Source organism: Ixodes scapularis, unplaced genomic scaffold, assembly GCF_016920785.2.
Source record: "Ixodes scapularis isolate PalLabHiFi unplaced genomic scaffold, ASM1692078v2 PGA_scaffold5__190_contigs__length_132052651, whole genome shotgun sequence".
NCBI lineage: Eukaryota > Metazoa > Arthropoda > Arachnida > Ixodida > Ixodidae > Ixodes > Ixodes scapularis.
Genome location: NW_024609880.1, coordinates 13,182,736 through 13,201,058, shown reverse-complemented (window position 1 = coordinate 13,201,058; position 18,323 = coordinate 13,182,736). Strand labels below are relative to the sequence as shown.

The 18,323-nt window shown below is 46.9% G+C and overlaps 1 protein-coding gene across 1 annotated transcript in view; it reads left to right on the top strand.

Moving 5' to 3' along the window:
* The window catches only part of LOC120838164 (protein timeless), a 56,169-nt gene extending 39,731 nt beyond the window's left edge, over positions 1-16,438 (top strand). Inside the window, exons 15-17 of the mRNA XM_040207940.2 lie at positions 4,149-4,223; positions 7,562-7,730; positions 14,683-16,438. Of these exons, the coding sequence (XP_040063874.2) occupies positions 4,149-4,223; positions 7,562-7,730; positions 14,683-14,969 (531 nt within the window). The 3' untranslated portion in view covers positions 14,970-16,438. The remainder of the gene's footprint in view (positions 1-4,148; positions 4,224-7,561; positions 7,731-14,682) is intronic.
* Positions 16,439-18,323: the final 1,885 nt, after the last annotated feature.

Genomic DNA, 18,323 nt, shown 5'->3' with positions numbered 1-18,323 from the left:
CACTTCCGAACTTCCGGTTTATCACTCTAAGCCCCTCTACCTCGTTGGGATGTCCCCATGTGAGACGTGTATTCCTGCGTTGTTTTGAAAGAAACCAAACAAAAACTTGCCTTCTTGTCAAAATGCTGCTACTGGGGCTGTACCAAAAGTGTCGAGAAAGGTTTGAAGGTCAGTTTTCATGAGCTCAGCTCGTCCGAGAATGTAGATATGTGCCGTGTAAAGGGAAAACCAGACGCCGTCGGACCACGATTGCTTGGGCGCGAAGCACTTTGGGTTGAATTCACTGATACTTCTGGTCATCAGATTTATTTGTTTTATTCCAACATGAACGCCTGAAAACCGTCAAGTTGTACGGACCAACTGCGAACGTCGGTCTGTGCGTCTTCAAGTTCAAACGGCCGCCTGATGGTTCGAACTGTCGTCTGCTTTTTCAGGCGTTTCTGGTTGTCGTCTGCACTTTTAGACGACACCGCTTCATAGACCAAAAGTTGGCCCGGTACTTGCGATTAGAAATAAGTGCAGGCCTCAAAAGACAAGTTTGAAGTTAGGCAAGCAGGCTCGATGTAAACAGTAGATACAAGGAGATGTTGAGCATTCTTACCAGTGGCCATCGCCGACTTGTTATACCTGATTCACTTGGTCCGATTCTGCTTGCGATTTTCAATATCGACGTCGACCATCTCAGCTACGGTTCACGCTTTTGCAGCTCGAGCGACGTCGCGACTGAGAATTGCAAGCGAAATCTGATCATGCGAAACAGGCTTTAGCTCACAATCTACGGCATCCACGCGGAATGAATGTCACATTATTCACGCGATTTTTTTTGCGGTGTAATGAGTCTGGTAATTTCGCTGAGGCCGCTCAAGTAGTCAGAGATAGCCAGGAAGACGTAGTATCAACAATTCGAACGCGAAAAAATGGCAGGGGGACTCACACCGACGCCGACAACATCGCATTTCAATGGTTTATGTATGGGCGACGGCGAGCTTCTCCCCAAACTCCATCGCGCATGCGCGGCGCTGGTGGCGTCCGCGAGGGGCGCTGCGGTTTGTTCGTAAACATTAGTTGGTGTACATTAAGAAGTAAAGCTCCGCGTTTCCGGTATACACGAAAACAATTTAGCTCTCTAGTTGGTTTGACTAAAATAGGGAAAAACCGATTAACACCGAATTAAATGTGTCCTCGATTTAATCGCGTGTGTACGGGATTAAATATTTACCCACTGCTTTGTTTTGGCTTGGGGCAAAACACAGCCCCACTGATCTATCAGCGAGGCTGCTTCTTTCTCCGGAAACTCCTTCACTCGTTTCCTACTCATGTCGACATGCCGGGACGATTAACAAGTAGTTGGATCACGCGCGTGCCCCTGGAGGTTATGGAGCGTTCATATCCTGTTTACTTCGAACATACGCCCCGATAGACGCCAAATTTTTGTTCATCAGTAAAAATTTACAGCGGCAAACGCCGAATTCGTGGGGGAAAAAACCCTGAAAGGCAATAAAGTGGAGATTTGGGCCAGTTGGTTCATTGCAAGCAAAAAGCGCCGAAAAAATACAGGGACACAGACGAAGCAAAACAGGACAAGGCGCACTCTCAACTGATGTTTATTGAAAATTCACACGTCATGGGGATTTCATATTCATGGGGATTTCATAGACGACGCCACTGGCGTCGTCTATGAAATCCGCATGACGTGTGGGATGACATACGTGGGCCAGACGGGCAGGTGCGTTAATGATCGCACCCGAGAGCACGCTGCCTCTACAAGAACGACGCCTTCGGGGCGCCTTGCAATTCATTGCAATAGATGCTCTTGCACCCCGGCCTTCAATGACACCAAGATTTTGGCTAGGTACAAAGATAAAGTGTCGCGGGAATTACACGAGGCGTATGAAATTAGGACCAGAGACAAGAATTGTATAAGTGACACGTCAGTATCCTTATCTACAAATGAGTTTGAATTTTTAAAACGCGGGCTGAGTAAATAAGGTAAAAAGATTTTTTTTTGTTGTTGTTGTGGCTATATAACGTGTGAATTTTCAATAAACATCAGTTGAGAGTGCGCCTTGTCCTGCTTCGCTTCGTCTGTGTCCCTGTATTTTTTCGGCGCTTTTTGCTTGAAAGGCAACCCCTAATTTAAGCATAATATAAACCCCGAAAACATGAAACTCTAATAATATGTTCGGAGGAAGAGGACCACTATCCTCTTACGCATTTCGGTTGCACTGCATTAGCGGGGTATGGACGCGAACATAGCTGGTTCCAGTGAACTCATATTGCTGGAGTTATTATATCCTATACTTCTACTTATGCTGTTTGTGCAGGTGAGTTATACGATCAGGGGGTCATAGTTTGGACCATTCCATTTAGAGCTCTCAGGGCGGCGCCATTTTGCTCGACCGCAGCGCCTTCTCCAGACATCCGGGAAGTTCAACGGGTTCGGCGCAGTAAAACGAGCAAGGGGGCACGCGCCCGATTCCGCTAGCAGACGACAAACCGGGAGGTCGCCGTTCTTCATCTTTGGGCTGTACTGACGGGCTGTACCGAATATCAAACTTTCGCTTGTGGCTGCCGGTGTGAAGTGGTTCGCGTTCTTAGAATATTTTGGCTACTGCAAAATCAGCCTATAGCGTCCTGTTGTTTTATTTCAGTAAATGATGAACTAGCGTATCTTTGTTTTGTTATTTAATAAGGGAGTCAGCCGGCAGTACTGCCCTCAAACACTACGTCTATTGCGTCAGGAGAACACGTTTTTATTTATTAGTACAGACTTCCACTCATTGTCGCTAAAGGACTATTACACCAGTACGAACTTTGTACAGTAAAAAAACTACAACAACCGGATCTACTTTTCAGCGGAGAGACCGCCCACTCGGACATAGTTTTTTTTCCATTTTTTTCTTCTTTATTTGCACGCAGGTAACAGCGCAATTAGACCCGGTTAGTCTTTTTATCGAGGATAGCATTACATGACAACTTGCATATCAAAATTCGCGCATCTGCGCTTGAAATTTCCAAAATAATGCGATTTTAAACCGAGTTTCAGCACCAGCCGGATGTTATAGGTTTACAGCCCACTCGGCGGAGCAGACGACGACCGGCGTGAGAGAAAGAGGACCGCCCTTACTAGTGCAACGGTCTGTAGGTGGCTAATCGTAACGATCAGTTGTCTAATTAAGTAAAGTTTTGTTATAGACAATATAGACATATCTTTCCAATATAGACATATCGTTCCAATTAGAAACTTGCTAAGCGCTATCGAAAGCCAATAAGTCACTAATTTTGAGAACGACTTTGAGCGCGTGCGATTTGTTGTAGTGTGCTAAAGTTACCGCTCGTGCAGCAGGTACAAGGCTGGGGCTATGATAAGAGACGGAAAAATCGCGCGGGTGCGTTATTGCACCGGTAGCCTTGCTCCTGCTGCATGAGTGGTACCTTTAGCGCACTATTGCGCTCTTCATGCGCTCGGTCTTTCTAAAAATTACTGATTTATTGGTTTTCAATGGCCCTCAGCAAGTTTCTAATTGAAACCCTATGTCTATTTTCACTGATTGAAAATGTTTAAAAAAGTTTTATTTAATTAACCGAATGTTTATTACGGTAAGCCCCCGATAAGATTTCCCTTATGCGCTATATCTCATCTGCACATACCGCATAACTGTAGCTTTCGCGGCTTTTTTTTTTTTTTTTTTTAGTCAAATCCGTTAACTTTAAAAAGAAACATCCTGTATAACTTTTATTGACCAGATACTAATAATTAAGGGAGGTCGAAAAAATTCCCTTTTTGAGGACTTCTCATTGGAAACTTCCTCTCGGGGTCCTCCCCAGCTAGGGAACTTCTCCTAAATTTCCTTGGCGACTTTCTCTTCTCGGAGATTTTCCCCGAAATCAAAAATCTAAACCACAAAAAATAAATAAGCAAGTGTGGTTTTGAGTTAAATGCTGATACAAAATGTATAAAACCTGGGGATGAATATTTGATGGCGATGCCTAGTTCCGTATTTATGTGCATAAATGTTGTTTTTAAGATAAATATCAATGGCTCAAGAAAACTTTTATTGAACTATTTTTGCCAAAACACCAAGTTCAGTACCAAGGTAGCATTGGAAAAAAAAAGAACTAACGAACATCTGTCGCATTCATTTCAGATACTGGACCAACTGAAATTCAAGCGTGTCATCTCAAACACACAATGTGAGAAGCTGGAAGAAAAGGAGAGACAGGTAAGATATATCAATACTCTTCTTCAGCTGAACTGGTCAAGTGCGTTACAAGAAGGAACGCGTGCTAATGTGTGGGGGGATTTGTTGTGCACGCAGGCAGTGTTTTACGTCTCTTTCTAAGTCAGTTTCAGCTGTGATCAGAATGTATTAGCCGATCGCTTCAGAAGGGAGCGAGGGCTGGTACTATATTTTCTGAACACCAGTGATTATCTGTAGTCAAGACAAGCCGGCGGTACTTGAGCATTCGACTCGCGGCAAGAATGACTCCAACAGATACGCCCGAAAACTAAGGCCACTGAATGTTCCCAATGTAGGGCACTCCATCGCTTCTGCCGCTTGGTTGAAGTAACGACCCCATCGTGCTTCCTGGCTGACAAAGGTGTTTGCGTCGAAGAAAAGCGATTTTAAAAGGTTTGCGGTACACCTAAGCACTTCTTATGAGTTTAAATGCGAAAGCCATGCACCTCATTCTTCTGCTCGCTTATTTCGTCGGCGCCGTATTTTCGTCGATGGCAGAGCGCGCCCTCACCTCGCCGCTCTCACCTTGGACGTTTCGTGTTACCGGCGCGCTGACGGACCCGCAGCTCCATGGGGTGACAGTCGTTGAAACCGACACGCAGCGGCCAATGAGAGCCTCGTCGACGCGCGCCAGCCAATGGGACCGAAGCCGAAATCCATCAGCTTTAGTCTGCTTCTTAGGGATCGGGGAAACTAAGTGGCCGTTTGGCTAGGCTTTTCCTGTGGTTTCATAGCTGGAAGCTGGCTTCACTTGGAGAAAGGATTTAAGGTGCCGTTTGGCGAGGCTTCAAAGCTGATGCCGTCGGCTCGCTCCATGGGGCAGTTAATGCTTTCGCATAACTGTCCCATGGACGAAATGAGAGGTTCCCACCTAAAAAAGTTTCAAGTACTCCCACTGACGCATAAGCAGATCAGCAGAGAGACACTAAAGGACACCATGTTGTCTGAAGTTTTACGACTCACCATGGAAGGATGGCCGGAACAAGCTGATCCACAACGACGAGTGGAACACGTCCGTCTCGATCCCTACCTCCCGTGAAACAGGCGCTCTCTAGAAAACTCGATCCGGGTGCGCTCCAAAACGACCTGTGGAACTCGCCATTAGTCACAGAAGCTCAATAAAGGCAGCAGGAGCTTTCTTGTCCGAGGGAGTCTTCGAGCTCACTTAAAAACATGCTCGCGCATTTTCATACTAGAGGTCCCTGAACCGGCGATTTCCGAAGATGATTCATTGTGACTGTACGGAGCGTTGGCGTCACAATCTTCTGCTGACGGAATCACTCTAGCTTGAAACAAAAGGATTAAAATCCCGATAACGTAACGAGCACTTTGCTAGCTCAACTGTAGCGTGCCATTCCAAAACAACTTGGAAAGAAAATCGGAAAAGGAGACACATAAAGGCTGTCGTACTTGAGGCTATCCATTTGATCTTTTGTTGTCATTCCTAGACTGCGTTTTGCTCGTGCTTGTTTCCTTTCCTGTGTATGGTCGCTTGCCTTTACGTCTGAAATCGGTTCAGCTGTTCCCTCAAGACTGACGATACCTAGTTCCATAGATTTCTTCGGTGACAAATATCTTCGAAGGTTGAAAAATGCATTTGAGATACTGGGTACAGGATAGTGAGAAATGCAATTAAGATAGAGTAGCAAATACTCTAGACGAAATGTATTTTCAAGACACCGAAACACTAGCAAAAGTGTTTGAAATACAGTATCTTGAGTAACGTATTAAGATAAGCACATGTCTGGTTCATGGCCACTACAGCGAGCCGAACTCTTGAACGGACATGTTGGTTAGGGCAGAAATGCCGGACGTAAGCAACCGCGGGCGCATGTCACTTCCGAGGCCCTGCGCATGAGCCCAGTCGTCGCAGGATTCGGTGACCGGTCGGGAAAACCTGTCTGTAAAGCAACTAAAGTAACTGCATCCTGGGAAAGTAGCGCCCAGCTCGCCGTATGGTCGCCATATTGGTTCCAGGAATGAGCAGCTTCTCCCCTTCTTGGCAACCGATGTAAAGTCGCTGGTGCCGGTTAGCTTTATAAAAACGTTCCTTGTACACCGAGAATTCGGTATCCACACACCGGCGAAACAAGCGAACATTTCGTACCGCCACTATACATGCGGCGTCGGTGCTTGGAGGCATTGAAAAATAATTCTCCCGCCTCGAATATGCCAAGACAATATCATTTTATGATACCTCTGGAGACAAGAACAATATCATTATAATATATATCTGGGGATACGCATGAATGTTACGTGGATTGCATGCACAATAACAAAGAGAATACATTGGCGAGGATCGTTTTCAGTGCGATGATGGTCCATAGCGAGGGCGCTACTAGATCAACGACCTTTTCGAAGCTTCTAAAATTTTCAATGGACCGAAATGGCGATTGTCGCGGCAAGTGAAACAGATCAGCCAGTGATCTTGCAAAGTTTCGTCGTCTATTCGTTAGTATCTGTTTGTGTCCGGCTAGCAGGTAGGGAAGGTAATGACGCCACTTTCAACAAGATCCAGTGACTTTAAAAGCGACTGCTCCGAACCGGTCGCTTTTGCGATAGCGAGCGTCAATTTTGCGACAAAACGCTGTCGCGCGACTGCTGGGAACGTAAGTTTAAACGCTCCTTTAGGCTCGTGCAAAAAGCGAATTACACTATATCTCACAAATTCCTGCATTGCAGACAAAAACAGGCGAATAAGCCTAGCTTATCCCAATGCTTTTCTTTAAGTCTCTCGTATATAAAAGGCACTTTACAAAGCCACACGTTCGCGCCCGTGGCTTTTTCAACATTGCAGCTGTTTGCAAAATAAAGCATGAAAGTATCCACTGTTTATGAAAATTGCAGTTCACACGTGCTAAAAAACAATTGGGTTCTGTGCATGTTTATACCGCCTGGAACTTGTTATCATCAAGGAGCAAAAAGTATCCCAGCTGTAGATTAAAAATTTAGACAGTGCAGTACAACTGCTAGCTTGAGGTCTTTAACGTGCATCACGCACTAGGGATACACGACCGTACACCGGTACGGTGCTCATCCTCCACACGTGCTAAATCACAACCCAACCAAAGCCTGCTCGCCACTGAGGCCAGCCCGAAGGTGCGCGTGCATAACACACAAACACAGCCATGAACGCGCCCTCGAACGCTTTTATGGAAAGGTGTTCGTACTTCCTGGTATTCTCAAAGCAGAAAGAAAAATCTAGCCTTTGAAGGTAGCTAAGATGAGGGCGCAGTGACACGTTGTAAAAATAAAATGAAAACCCGTTGATTCGAGTGGCCAGCCAGGGTTGACGTAAGGCTTGCAATTTGTCTTTCTAGTTCCTGCTCAACTCCAGCAAGGTCAAAGATCACGCCGAAAGTCAAGAGGTCGTCAACGAAGAAATCTCCGAGATCACAGACTTGGTGCTCAAGCTCAAAGGTTTGGGCTTCGAGTCGCAGTTGCAATGGATACAGAAGAAATTCCTCGAAGTCTGCTACGTCAAATTGAGTAAGATTTTGGCGGGTTTTTTTTTTTTTTTTGTTTCTGTTTTTTTTTTTTTGTGTGTGTGTTTGTGTTTGTTTTAAGAGCCTGCGCCGCGATGCAAGGTTACATTGAGCGGGCTACATGTAAACGCATGAAAGGGCAGTAAAATAGGTCCCGGCATTTGTATTTTTAGGGTTCTAAATTAATAGGGTCTGTACACGTCAAATTAAAATCTAACTATATTTCTAGAAGTTCTTAGGTGTCACTACATGCTTGCTAATTTTTTTTTCTAAGTTTAGCGTTTAAATTTAATTCAATAAACACTGTTCATAATTGGGGCGCCATCTACACGAAATATTCAAAACATGTTTCAAACTGCTTCAACGATGGTGGCGCGCCATTCTTGTTTCAGAAACGCCATAGGAGGCCACTCTGAAGGTGATGCATCTAGATCGCAGTGACGTGTCAGCTTACCTCAAAGAGCCTCTCGCCAATCTGAGCGCCTCTAATGCAGCACCCGCATTCGGATTCTCAAATTCGCTGATCTGCGCAAATCTTTTAAAATAATCCCCTTCTTTGGGCGTTTTTCTTGATACAAAATATTTCCCGATATCGCCAGGCTTATGTCAGTTCTAGCCCCTGCCCAGCTGCCGAAGACTAGCGCATTGTACGGTGAAATAGTGAAGCTGCGCGTTTGGATAATGAAATCCGAAAAGTTTTGAAGTAACAGATTCGGCGAACACTTAATGATTGTATAGCGTGGTCGATAACAGACTTAGTCAAACGTCAAAACGCGAAAGAAAGATTTCCTCTTTTTTTTACGCACACGGTCATTGTGATTTTGAAACTCCTCGTCCAGAGTTCGTTAAAACTCGAACAAAGAGGCAGCCATCTTTGAGGCATGCAGCCCGATATTCTCAAAAACGTGCAAATAGGCGGCGCCAAAAAATGTATAAGGTCTATTGCTGTACCCTGGAATCCGCCTATTCAGAAAGGCCGCCATAGTTGAAAGGTCGGTGGCGTAACCTGCCACATCTCACCAAATATCATGCATACATCTTCCAGCGTCCCTAGCGGCTAGACGGTAAAACTCTGAGCGGTCTCTCGCACGCGGTCGCGGACTTGGCTCTCCGGGCACTCGAAATACCTTGGCTTTCAGCTTCTTCGCTTCTTTAATGTACTTAGAGCCGATGGCGTTTACGAAATTGCGTACGCTGTCGGAACCTTCACTCTAAAAAAAAAAGGGTGTCATGGGGTACACCCATAGGGGTGTAAGTGCTTGTCACATATACTACACCCTTTGGAGGAATACAAGTGCACCCCAAATATGGGAGTACGTGTACACCCGTTGGTGTGGTGTGTAGCGCGTTCGATGTCGTGAACGGAAGAGATGGTGCGACCGACTCCGAGCTTAGGTGAAAACGTTCTGTTTATTCTCTCGTGCCGCCGGGGAACGTTCCCCTGGATGGCAGGTGCTCGGAGTCGATCATCACGTCCGGGTCACCAATTTGTGGAAAAGACGTCCGAGCTCCACGGGTTTGATTCGGTCCATGGCGACGATTTCTCGATGTCCGTGAATGTCAAGAGTCATGGTCTTGTCGGTGCGCTCGAGTATCTTAAAGGGTCCCTCGTAAGGTGGCGTGAGACTTTTCTTCTTGACTTCCTTTCGGACGAATGCGTGGGTGGCAGTTTTCAATTCTTGACTTACGAAGATCTTCTGAGAATGGGGCATCCGAGGTTGTGTGGGCTTAAGTTCTTGCATGAAGTGCCTCAAGTCGTCTAGGTACACTTGGTGTGGAATTGTTGGAGTGCACTTGGTGATATCGAAAAATTATCCAGGGAGTCGGAGCGGCGATCCATAAACCAATTCAGCCGAGGTGCATTCCAGGTCTTCTTTGAAGGCGGATCGAATGCCGAGAAGGACGTATGGGAGATGGTCAACCCAGTTGAGCTCGGACGTCTTTTCCACAAATTGGTGACCCGGACGTGATGATCGACTCCGAGCACCTGCCATCCAGGGGAACGTTCCCCGGCGGCACGAGAGAATAAACAGAACGTTTTCACCTAAGCTCGGAGTCGGTCGCACCATCTCTTCCGTTCACGACATCGAACGCGCTACAAATTGGTGAGGCTTCTGCCACGCATGTTAACGGCCAGGCCAAAGTTCGCCAAGAAGCCTGCTCCCAGTATGGCCTCGCGAAGGTCTGCAACAATGAAGACCCAGCGGAAGAGTCGTCGCAGTCCAATGTCGATGGTGAGGGATCTCTGGCCATATGGTGCACATGTACACCTTTTTCTACAGAAATCACGCTCGAAGGGAACACAGGTGCACCCCATTCGATGGTGTACGGCTACACCTGTTTCTACAACCGCTTCACTCAAAGGAAACACAGATGCACCCCATTCGACGGTGTGCCATTGCACCTCTTCATTCACCCGCTTCACTCAAAGGGAACACAGACGCACCCCGCTCAATAGTGTACCATTACTCCCCTTTCTACACCTACTGCTCTCAAAGGGAACACAGGAGCAGCCCGTTCAATAGTGTACTGTTACACCTCTTTCTACACTCGCTGAATTCGAAGAGAACACAGATGCACCCGATTCAAAGGTGCATGGTTACACCACTTTATGCACCCGTTTCATAACTTCATAAACCTATTTAAGACATCAAGGAAAACAGTAAAAAATGTATGCGCCCCGGTGATTGCAAAAAGGCAGGTAAACGGACGCACGGTATTGTTTTCAAATCTCATAGAAGTTTATTAGACAGCCCATTCCGTAAACAAGTACAAACTTGCAAGCAATCCGTGATATCAGTGAAGACGTACAAAGAAGATTTTACAGAACTGAAAAGATTACTAAGCAAACAAGAACCGGGGGTGACTCTTAGGTAGTGTCCATTCTGCCAGCAGCCCGTAGATTTATTTCCACAAATATCCACCGGCAGTCACCGTTAATTCATCGAACGACGTTTCATCGACAGCTCAGATTAGCTTTTCTATTTAGGTTCTCTCCTTTCTTTTCTTGTAATGAGCCGCCCCAGAATGTATCCGCGAAGTGACGTGTATGGGTGGGACAGGTGGGCTAACATTTTCGTAATGAGCCGCCGCAGACTGTCGCCACGAAGCGGCGCGAACGGGTGGGCTGGGTCGGTGAGCACGCGCCTCAGAGATACACCCGCGACAAAATGTCCCTACAGCGTGCATTTTGCGTAACGAGTGATGATGAAACGTTTGTGTCGATGAAACGTGTCTACAAAACGTGTATCGACAAAAAAGTGTTTTCACAAAACGCCAGGAGAGTAAGAAAGTCAGTATTCCACCTGCAGTTGTCACATGATTGTATACAGCTAATGGCAGGCGACTGCCGATAGAATTTCGGGAAAATTATTCTCCCGGCTGATAGAAAATAGACACTGCCTAATTCTTGAGGCAATCCGGAACGGAACGGTCAGTTGTTGCAAAGGAGTAGGTTGCAGTGCACTTACGATGAAAATACCGGACTTGAAATATGTAATCCGATATATAGGTCGACACGGGCACTGCAGAACCGCACAAACACAAAAACGAAAAGAAAGGGGACCGTGAATATTCAACACGATGTGGCCGAAGCAATAATTTGCCGAACCGAACACTAAACACATCACATAACTTCCTTGGGCTTTTTTGAAGAAATCCCCTGTTGCCGATACACGCGTAGGACTTTTCAAACACTGGAAATCTTGGTAGTACACTCGATTACGTTGTCGCGGGCGAAATCTACGGCAGCCTTGCTGGTCACAGCACAGCACACAAACAACTAGGCCGGGAAGCAGACATTCCGAGGTCGAAAAAAGCTACTACGTCATCCGTGAAACCTTTACCACATGATCACGCTCCTGCCGTATCCGCGCTCAGACAGAGGAGTCGAGGGATAAAAAAAGCCTTCGGTTCATTGGTCCGGCAACTGCGCGCCTTCTTCCGTACTTTCAGCTTAGAGAGAGAAGAAAAAAAAGAAATGAGTATGAAAATTGCAGCTCCTTCAAGGCCAAAAGGGGCCACCCTCGCAAAGGCTTATCTTCAGGGGCAACCCAACAATGAAAGGATTTGTCGCTTATATCCTCTTAAAAGTTCGACCCAAAGTTAATAGTGCAGTGGATGCTGTCCGTGGCCTTGGCCTTGAGGCTGGTGCCGTGCTCTGCCTTATCTCTAGCTTGGAGACTGTAGTCACGTGATCCTACCCGGAGACCCGATTGGCCTAAAACAAGCATAACGTCTACTCTACTGTCAATACCGAGGGAACACGATAGCTCCATACTTCCTAAGAAACTGCCCATCCCAAAGAATAACCCCCATGGAGGAACCCAAGCACAAGCTGATCGGGGCGCGTGGCTAGCGTGGCGGTGCATTGGTACAACTAGATGTTTTTAAAGGGACCATGAAATGACTTTTTTACTTTTTCCAGATAACTTTTACATTAAACCGTCAATGTCCACTGAATGCCGAACAGGCATCCGTTTTCGTCTCGGTTTATTAACTTCTACACAAAAAATTAATGAAATATCGACTTTTTCTTGACCGCAAAACAAGCCGTGACGTACGCTATTTCCGGAACCGGAACTTCTCTCGGCAGTAGGAGATGGGACGAGTTGGGGTGCGCCGGTAGGTTTTACTGCGCCGATGTCACCGATGTATTTTCTGAATAGGTGACCGGCGTTTGAGCCGGAAGTTTCGTCATCCGAAGCGAGGCACCACGTGGCTTCACGATTCCGGTTCGTCCGGTGCCGGTCGTGGTTCGTTCAGCTGCATCGAAAGCCCTTCTAGGCGTGGTAGCCGTGCTGTATTCGCGGTGAAAATGGCCGCATCGCAGCTGAGCGAAATTCAACGAGATAGGTTGCGCTACAGCGACAGCATAAGACTAATCCCATACACCTGTATGCCTGTTGGGAAGTGCAGCGAGTCTTCCGGTGAAGACTCCAGAAGTCAACCCAACTGTCATTGTTGGCGAAAGGCGGCCAGTGTCAGTCGTTTGCAAAGCGACGTAGATGGAAACAAATTGCCGCGGCGTTTTTCGCGGTCTCGGAGATGCAGGAGCGAGCCGACGTTAAAAAAGATACGTTTGAACTACGAGTGTCAGCAAGAGCCACGTAAATACCTGTTAACACTCGGAGCGGACGCGCGCGTTTGATGGAAGTGCTGTATTCGCGCTGTTGGTAAGCGCTTCGGGACCGATTTTTTACGATTGCAACTCGATACTGACGCGACACTCGGCAAAGAAAGGTTGGACCGGTATTGCACGTATACCTCTCACGAACTGTTGCAGCTCGACAGTGACGTGCAGTCTGTCAGGATAAAAATGGCATACCAATAACAAAGTGTACATACCGTGTTACGAAGGTAATCCATACAGCATTTATTTCAGCTCTATATCACACAAAACAAGAAGAGAGAATCGACGAGGGTCCCTTTTCGACGAGTGTTCGTCAACACTTCGGAAAACAAGGGGAAGAGATTGACCTCACCTCTTAACGTAAAATTGAGGTCAGCGATCAAACTATTATACGGGAAGGGTCCACAAGGGTACCCCACAAGGGTAGCGCGGGCATATTCCATTCAGCACGCCAGCCGGTCGCAGGCAGACAGACGGTCTTGCGACGAAGCAACGCTGCGCCGAGTCGGAGTGCCTGCTAGGCCTATATTCTGAGAGCTTCGTCGGAGCGCGATTCGCGGCTGTTGTCGCTCTTCTCGGGTGTTTGTGGATCCAGCGTTCTTGTTCGTCGTGGTCTGTTTTAAGTACATTTTTTTCTTGCTGCTTGAAGTCGGCACGCGCGAGATGAACACGTAGAAAAATAAACGTTCAGTCAGTCAGAGTTTTGAGAGGAAGGAAACCAAAGGAAATAACCGTGTGGTAAACGAAGCAACTACTGCGCACGCGCAGTAGTTGCTTCGTTTACCACACGATAGATGGCGCTTGGCTCTCAGCATTATCGAATTTGGCAATTTTTGCCACACATCTCTAATTATGCTACAAAATGTGGGTCTGAATACTATTTAACAAAACTTTTAGGAAACATTCGCCGGCTATTTATTGTTTACGATCGCGGTGCTGGTGAGGTAGGCTCTTACCCAATAGGCGACGTGGATTCGGCTGACGTGCTCCATTTCTGCGGATGCATCGTAGTGAAAAGGCAGAGCTTTCGAAGGAAAAAAGTCGCAAAAGAGTCCAGTTTTCTTTTAAAAGTTCTATAGCAAATAATTTTTTTTGGCTCCCTAGTTTTGTGTTTTTGTGTTTCTTTTCACACCTTTTACGACGTGCGGTGGATGAAATTAGATTTTAAAATCATTTCATGGTCCCTTTAAGAGAGAGGCGGATGCTCATTGTCGGTGTACAAGCACACTGGCTGGGCAACGGAGGGTGCGTCTTTCAGGGAAAGGGAGCATGAGCGCCTGATGCACCCGACTACACCCTTTTTTTCTTAGAGTGTAGAGGGAGCTCATGCGACCAGAGGGGTAGGCGAGGAGAAGCTCCACCACTTGCGCGCACTGAGGGAGAGGAACTCCAGTATATGAAAGGTATCTGGAAGATCGCCAGATCTATCAGCCCGGTTATTGTTAGCGTCGCTTCATTCTGCCAACAACCATCAAGTGTACACGTGGTACGCGTTAAACTACCTGATGAGGAGCGCCGGGAACGTTGGAGCCTAAAACCTCGGGAGTATCGCTGAACGTTTATGATGCTACAACATTTCACGTATGCAACGCAATTGCCTAGCACTTTGTCGTACATTTTGTATCAGTACTTGGCATTTTCCCTCCGAGAACTTGCTATCGGCATCACATACTACAAAGAATGTCCTCACCCTAAAAAGAATTGCATTGAGACAGCCTAGTTTTCACAAATGATTTATCCGAGAACGCAGTCGATCGCGCTCACACTTTCACCAAGATGATCGTCTTCACACCGTGGACTGATCCGTGTCGTGTTTGCCTTGCAGAGAGCAACCGGCCGCTGGTGGACGCCGAGCCCGTGGCGCTGCACTACACCCTGCTCGGGCAGAGTGTACCCATCGTGGCCTTCAGCGAGATCCAGTCGACGGCGCTCAAGAACCTCGACTTCTTCCAGCTGCTCCAGAAACTTGGCCTGCACGTGCCCAAGCCCGGACAGTGCCCCTACATCCCCTGCTCCTGGGAGCCGGACAAGCTGTACGCCACGGCACGCAAACTCGGCCCCCTCTCCTCACGCAAGCTGGCGAAGCTCTGCTTCCCCGCAGCCAACCGCTGAAGTTAGACGGGAACGCCGGCCGTCGTGGAAACGTCGACGCGGCCGCCGCAGCGTGCCCTACCCGATCCGAACGATGCTTGGGTGCCTCGGCAAGAGGTTTCGTCATCTCATGGGCGCAGTTCAAACCAAGTTGTTTTCGAAGGAACATTTAGTTCTCCGTACCAACGCGTCGGCTCCCGTGAACACTTTACCCCGGACGATAATGGTTTACACAGCGCGATAACAATCACCCGCAAAGGTACTCCCCAAATTGGCAGCTTAATGTGGAACGAAACGTGGGGAATGGAGCCTTGACTTCAGGGCTTGGAGGCTGACGGTCGAGCTTGGTTGGTCGCGTTGGCGGAGCGTTATGTGGAGAGCATTTCTGGGTACAAAGCTACATTTTGCCGGTGAGGTTCAGTTCTCGTTAAATGTAGGTGTGCATGCGCGTGAGTGAGTGAGCACAAATGATTGCCTTGAGTGTGAACACATGACAAATTTGTATCTGCATGGAAAATAAACATATACATCAATTATGTATACGCAATGCAAGCTTATGGTGCATATAGAGCTACATAAATTTGTACAAATTAAGGCTTGTAGTAAACTTGTACAAAATAAACGATGCGCGAAACTAACGAATAGCGCAATATGCAACTTTGTAACTCTCAAGTGAAAATGGTGTACATTATCAACTTCGATCGCCTTGCGCACCATATCTCGTTATATTACGGTGTAAGCAAATTGTGTGAGCCCGTTGTACAAACTTTACGTAGCTCTGTATCACTCGAGTGCAGTACTTGTTGTATAGTCTGAGATTCTATCCACCCGCCACAATCTGGCTCACCCAAAACACACAGAAATAATGCCCTGAGAAATGAGAACGGCCCGTTGCCACAGTATTTTTCTGAGGCTGACGTACCCAAGTAAACCAACGAGAGGCCTTTGGCAGGCTCCAGCGAAAGACTAACGGTCAGTTTAGACCACACGAGAATCTTTTAAAGCGCAGTCTAAATTTCGGATATACTGAAATGACGGCTTCCAATGGACAAATTTCCAAACGCACGTGCCACAAGCGAGTGTGTGCTTCCGGCCATCCTCGCTTGAGAATACTAGAAAACCATCGATTTCTCGCTTACTGGACAATGTACAGATCATTTCATTTATATGACCTTTAGGGCCCTCTTTCAAGGGCACTACAGTCACACTCGTTTATAACGAACAGCAGCAAACGCTACGATCAGTTCGATATAGCAAGTATTTCGACATAGCAGAAACCATCTACAACGGACTTCTACGATGCGTTCGTTGTAAGGCGAGAGCATCTCTCTCTTTATCATCTCTTCGCTTCCTCTTGTAACAAAACGCTGGAAAGATTTTTTTTCTTTGGATTCTTGCAGGGTTAGTTTTTTTTAGGTTATCTCCCCTTCTGAATCGCTTCCCTTCGTGAGCAACCGCTGTATGATGAAAATATTTTTTTTTTCTGTGCGTGCGTGCAGTGTTTTTTTTTTTCAGTTTCTTTTTCTTTTGAATCGCTTCTCTTCGCTAAATTTTGTTCGCGGCTTGAACTTTTGTAATTGTTTTTCTTTACTGCTTTTTCTTTTTTTCTTTGGGTGGAAAAGGGGGGTAAGGGATATGGGGAGGAGGACTGACCGGGACGCTTCAAGCGGTTAACTTTAGAACTACACGGTTGGGGACAGCAAATACAATGACTCAGCGCTCGGCCGACATAACCGAACGCGGCGTCAGCGTTCGGTTGGAGTTCGTGTTCTCCGGTGAGAGGGGAGGAAGGGCTCTTTTGTTGCCACTCAGGCCTGCATGAACAATGCAGCATGCACGGTGCCCAGCTCAGCACAAAAGCCGAAGTGGGTCAAGCTCGCATTCTCTGACGACTGCTTTCGGGATAGATCCGGCACTTAACGTCACTTCGTCGATTGTTAGTTTTGTTTACATTACACTGTGCCCTGCGCTCTATTGTAGAAGGCGACTTGAACATGCCCATAAGGCCTGTTGCCATGTGCACAGCTTTGTGTTGAGTAAACACCGAGGTGTGGGGAAACAAACGGGTCAGAGCGCCCTCTATAGTTCGATCTCCTGCCCAATAAGACGATTGTTTGCGCGTTTTTGGAAGCCTTCCCAGGGAGAAAAGTTCGATATTGCCAATATGTCGTTCGTTATAAAAGGTACTTTTTACATGCATTTTTATTCAAATTTTTCCTGAGTTCGATATCGACAATATTTGCAGTACGTGGGTTCGTTCTAAACGGGTTTCACTGTATATATAATACATGCTTTATGAAAAATTTCATCTGTTCTTAAGCTTGGTGCATTCTCGAAATTTTCATTTAAAAAAAAAAAATAATTATCTAAGCAGCGGCGAGGGCGCGACGACATTTCGAGCGGACGATATTACGGCGCACAGTTCACCCTCGATGCACTGGTCACCCGAAGAGAGCGCTAAACGTCTGTTCACGTGACCTGCTCCAACCAATGCAGTAGGCTCCTTCCTCTTCGTCTGCTTTCAGGCGCCTAGTTTGGTCACGATAGCATTTCACGAAAGTCAGAAACCTTCCATACTTTTTTTTTTTTTTGGACTGTTATTGCTCCACGAACATCAGGTATAGACGCTTTACACACGCGCCAGATTGAGCCGCCATAGCCGCCCTTCTCTTGTCTTACCGAGATGCCGAGCCACTGAAGCGGGCGTCGACGGGCCTTCACAAGGGCCTATGCTGGGCACAAGAACACAGTAGCATCTAAAATGGCAATAACCTGTCCTGCTGTGGTAATGATGAAGTGAAGCGAACGGAATAAGAGGGAACAAAAACTGAAGGTCAGTTATGGCGGCGCCCATGCACAGCTGCTGTAAAGCGTCTATAGATTGGTATGAAAGTCTAAGGGCCGCTTCATCGACCGTTCGTTCAACGTCCCCTCAACTTGCGGACAACGCACAAGCACTGTTCTTGAAGTTCCCAGTGTCCCCCGTGTGCGTCTCAAGAGGGCATTCTAGCAAGCCGACCCAAAATCGAGCGGCCTTGTGTGTGACATCCAGAGCGGGTGTTGCTGTAACGCAGGCATGGATCAACTACATCGCAATAAACCCATTTTATTGCAAATGTGAAATTAGGGGTGAGCCAGACTGTGTCAGAACCTAGAGTATGTTTTTCACACAATAATATTAGAACACTTCCTAATGGTAGTGCTGTGAAATGTTCATCACGCTGCGTGAAGTGTTGTGCTTATGTCATTGATCGTGCCCTTTGCGTTGTTGTCAAAGGTGAGACCGTAGTACCTTTAGTTACTAGCATTTTTACGTGCCTACGGTATCGCAAATAAAATGTTCATGGAATGTCCGTTTCTTCCGCCTTTTTTATT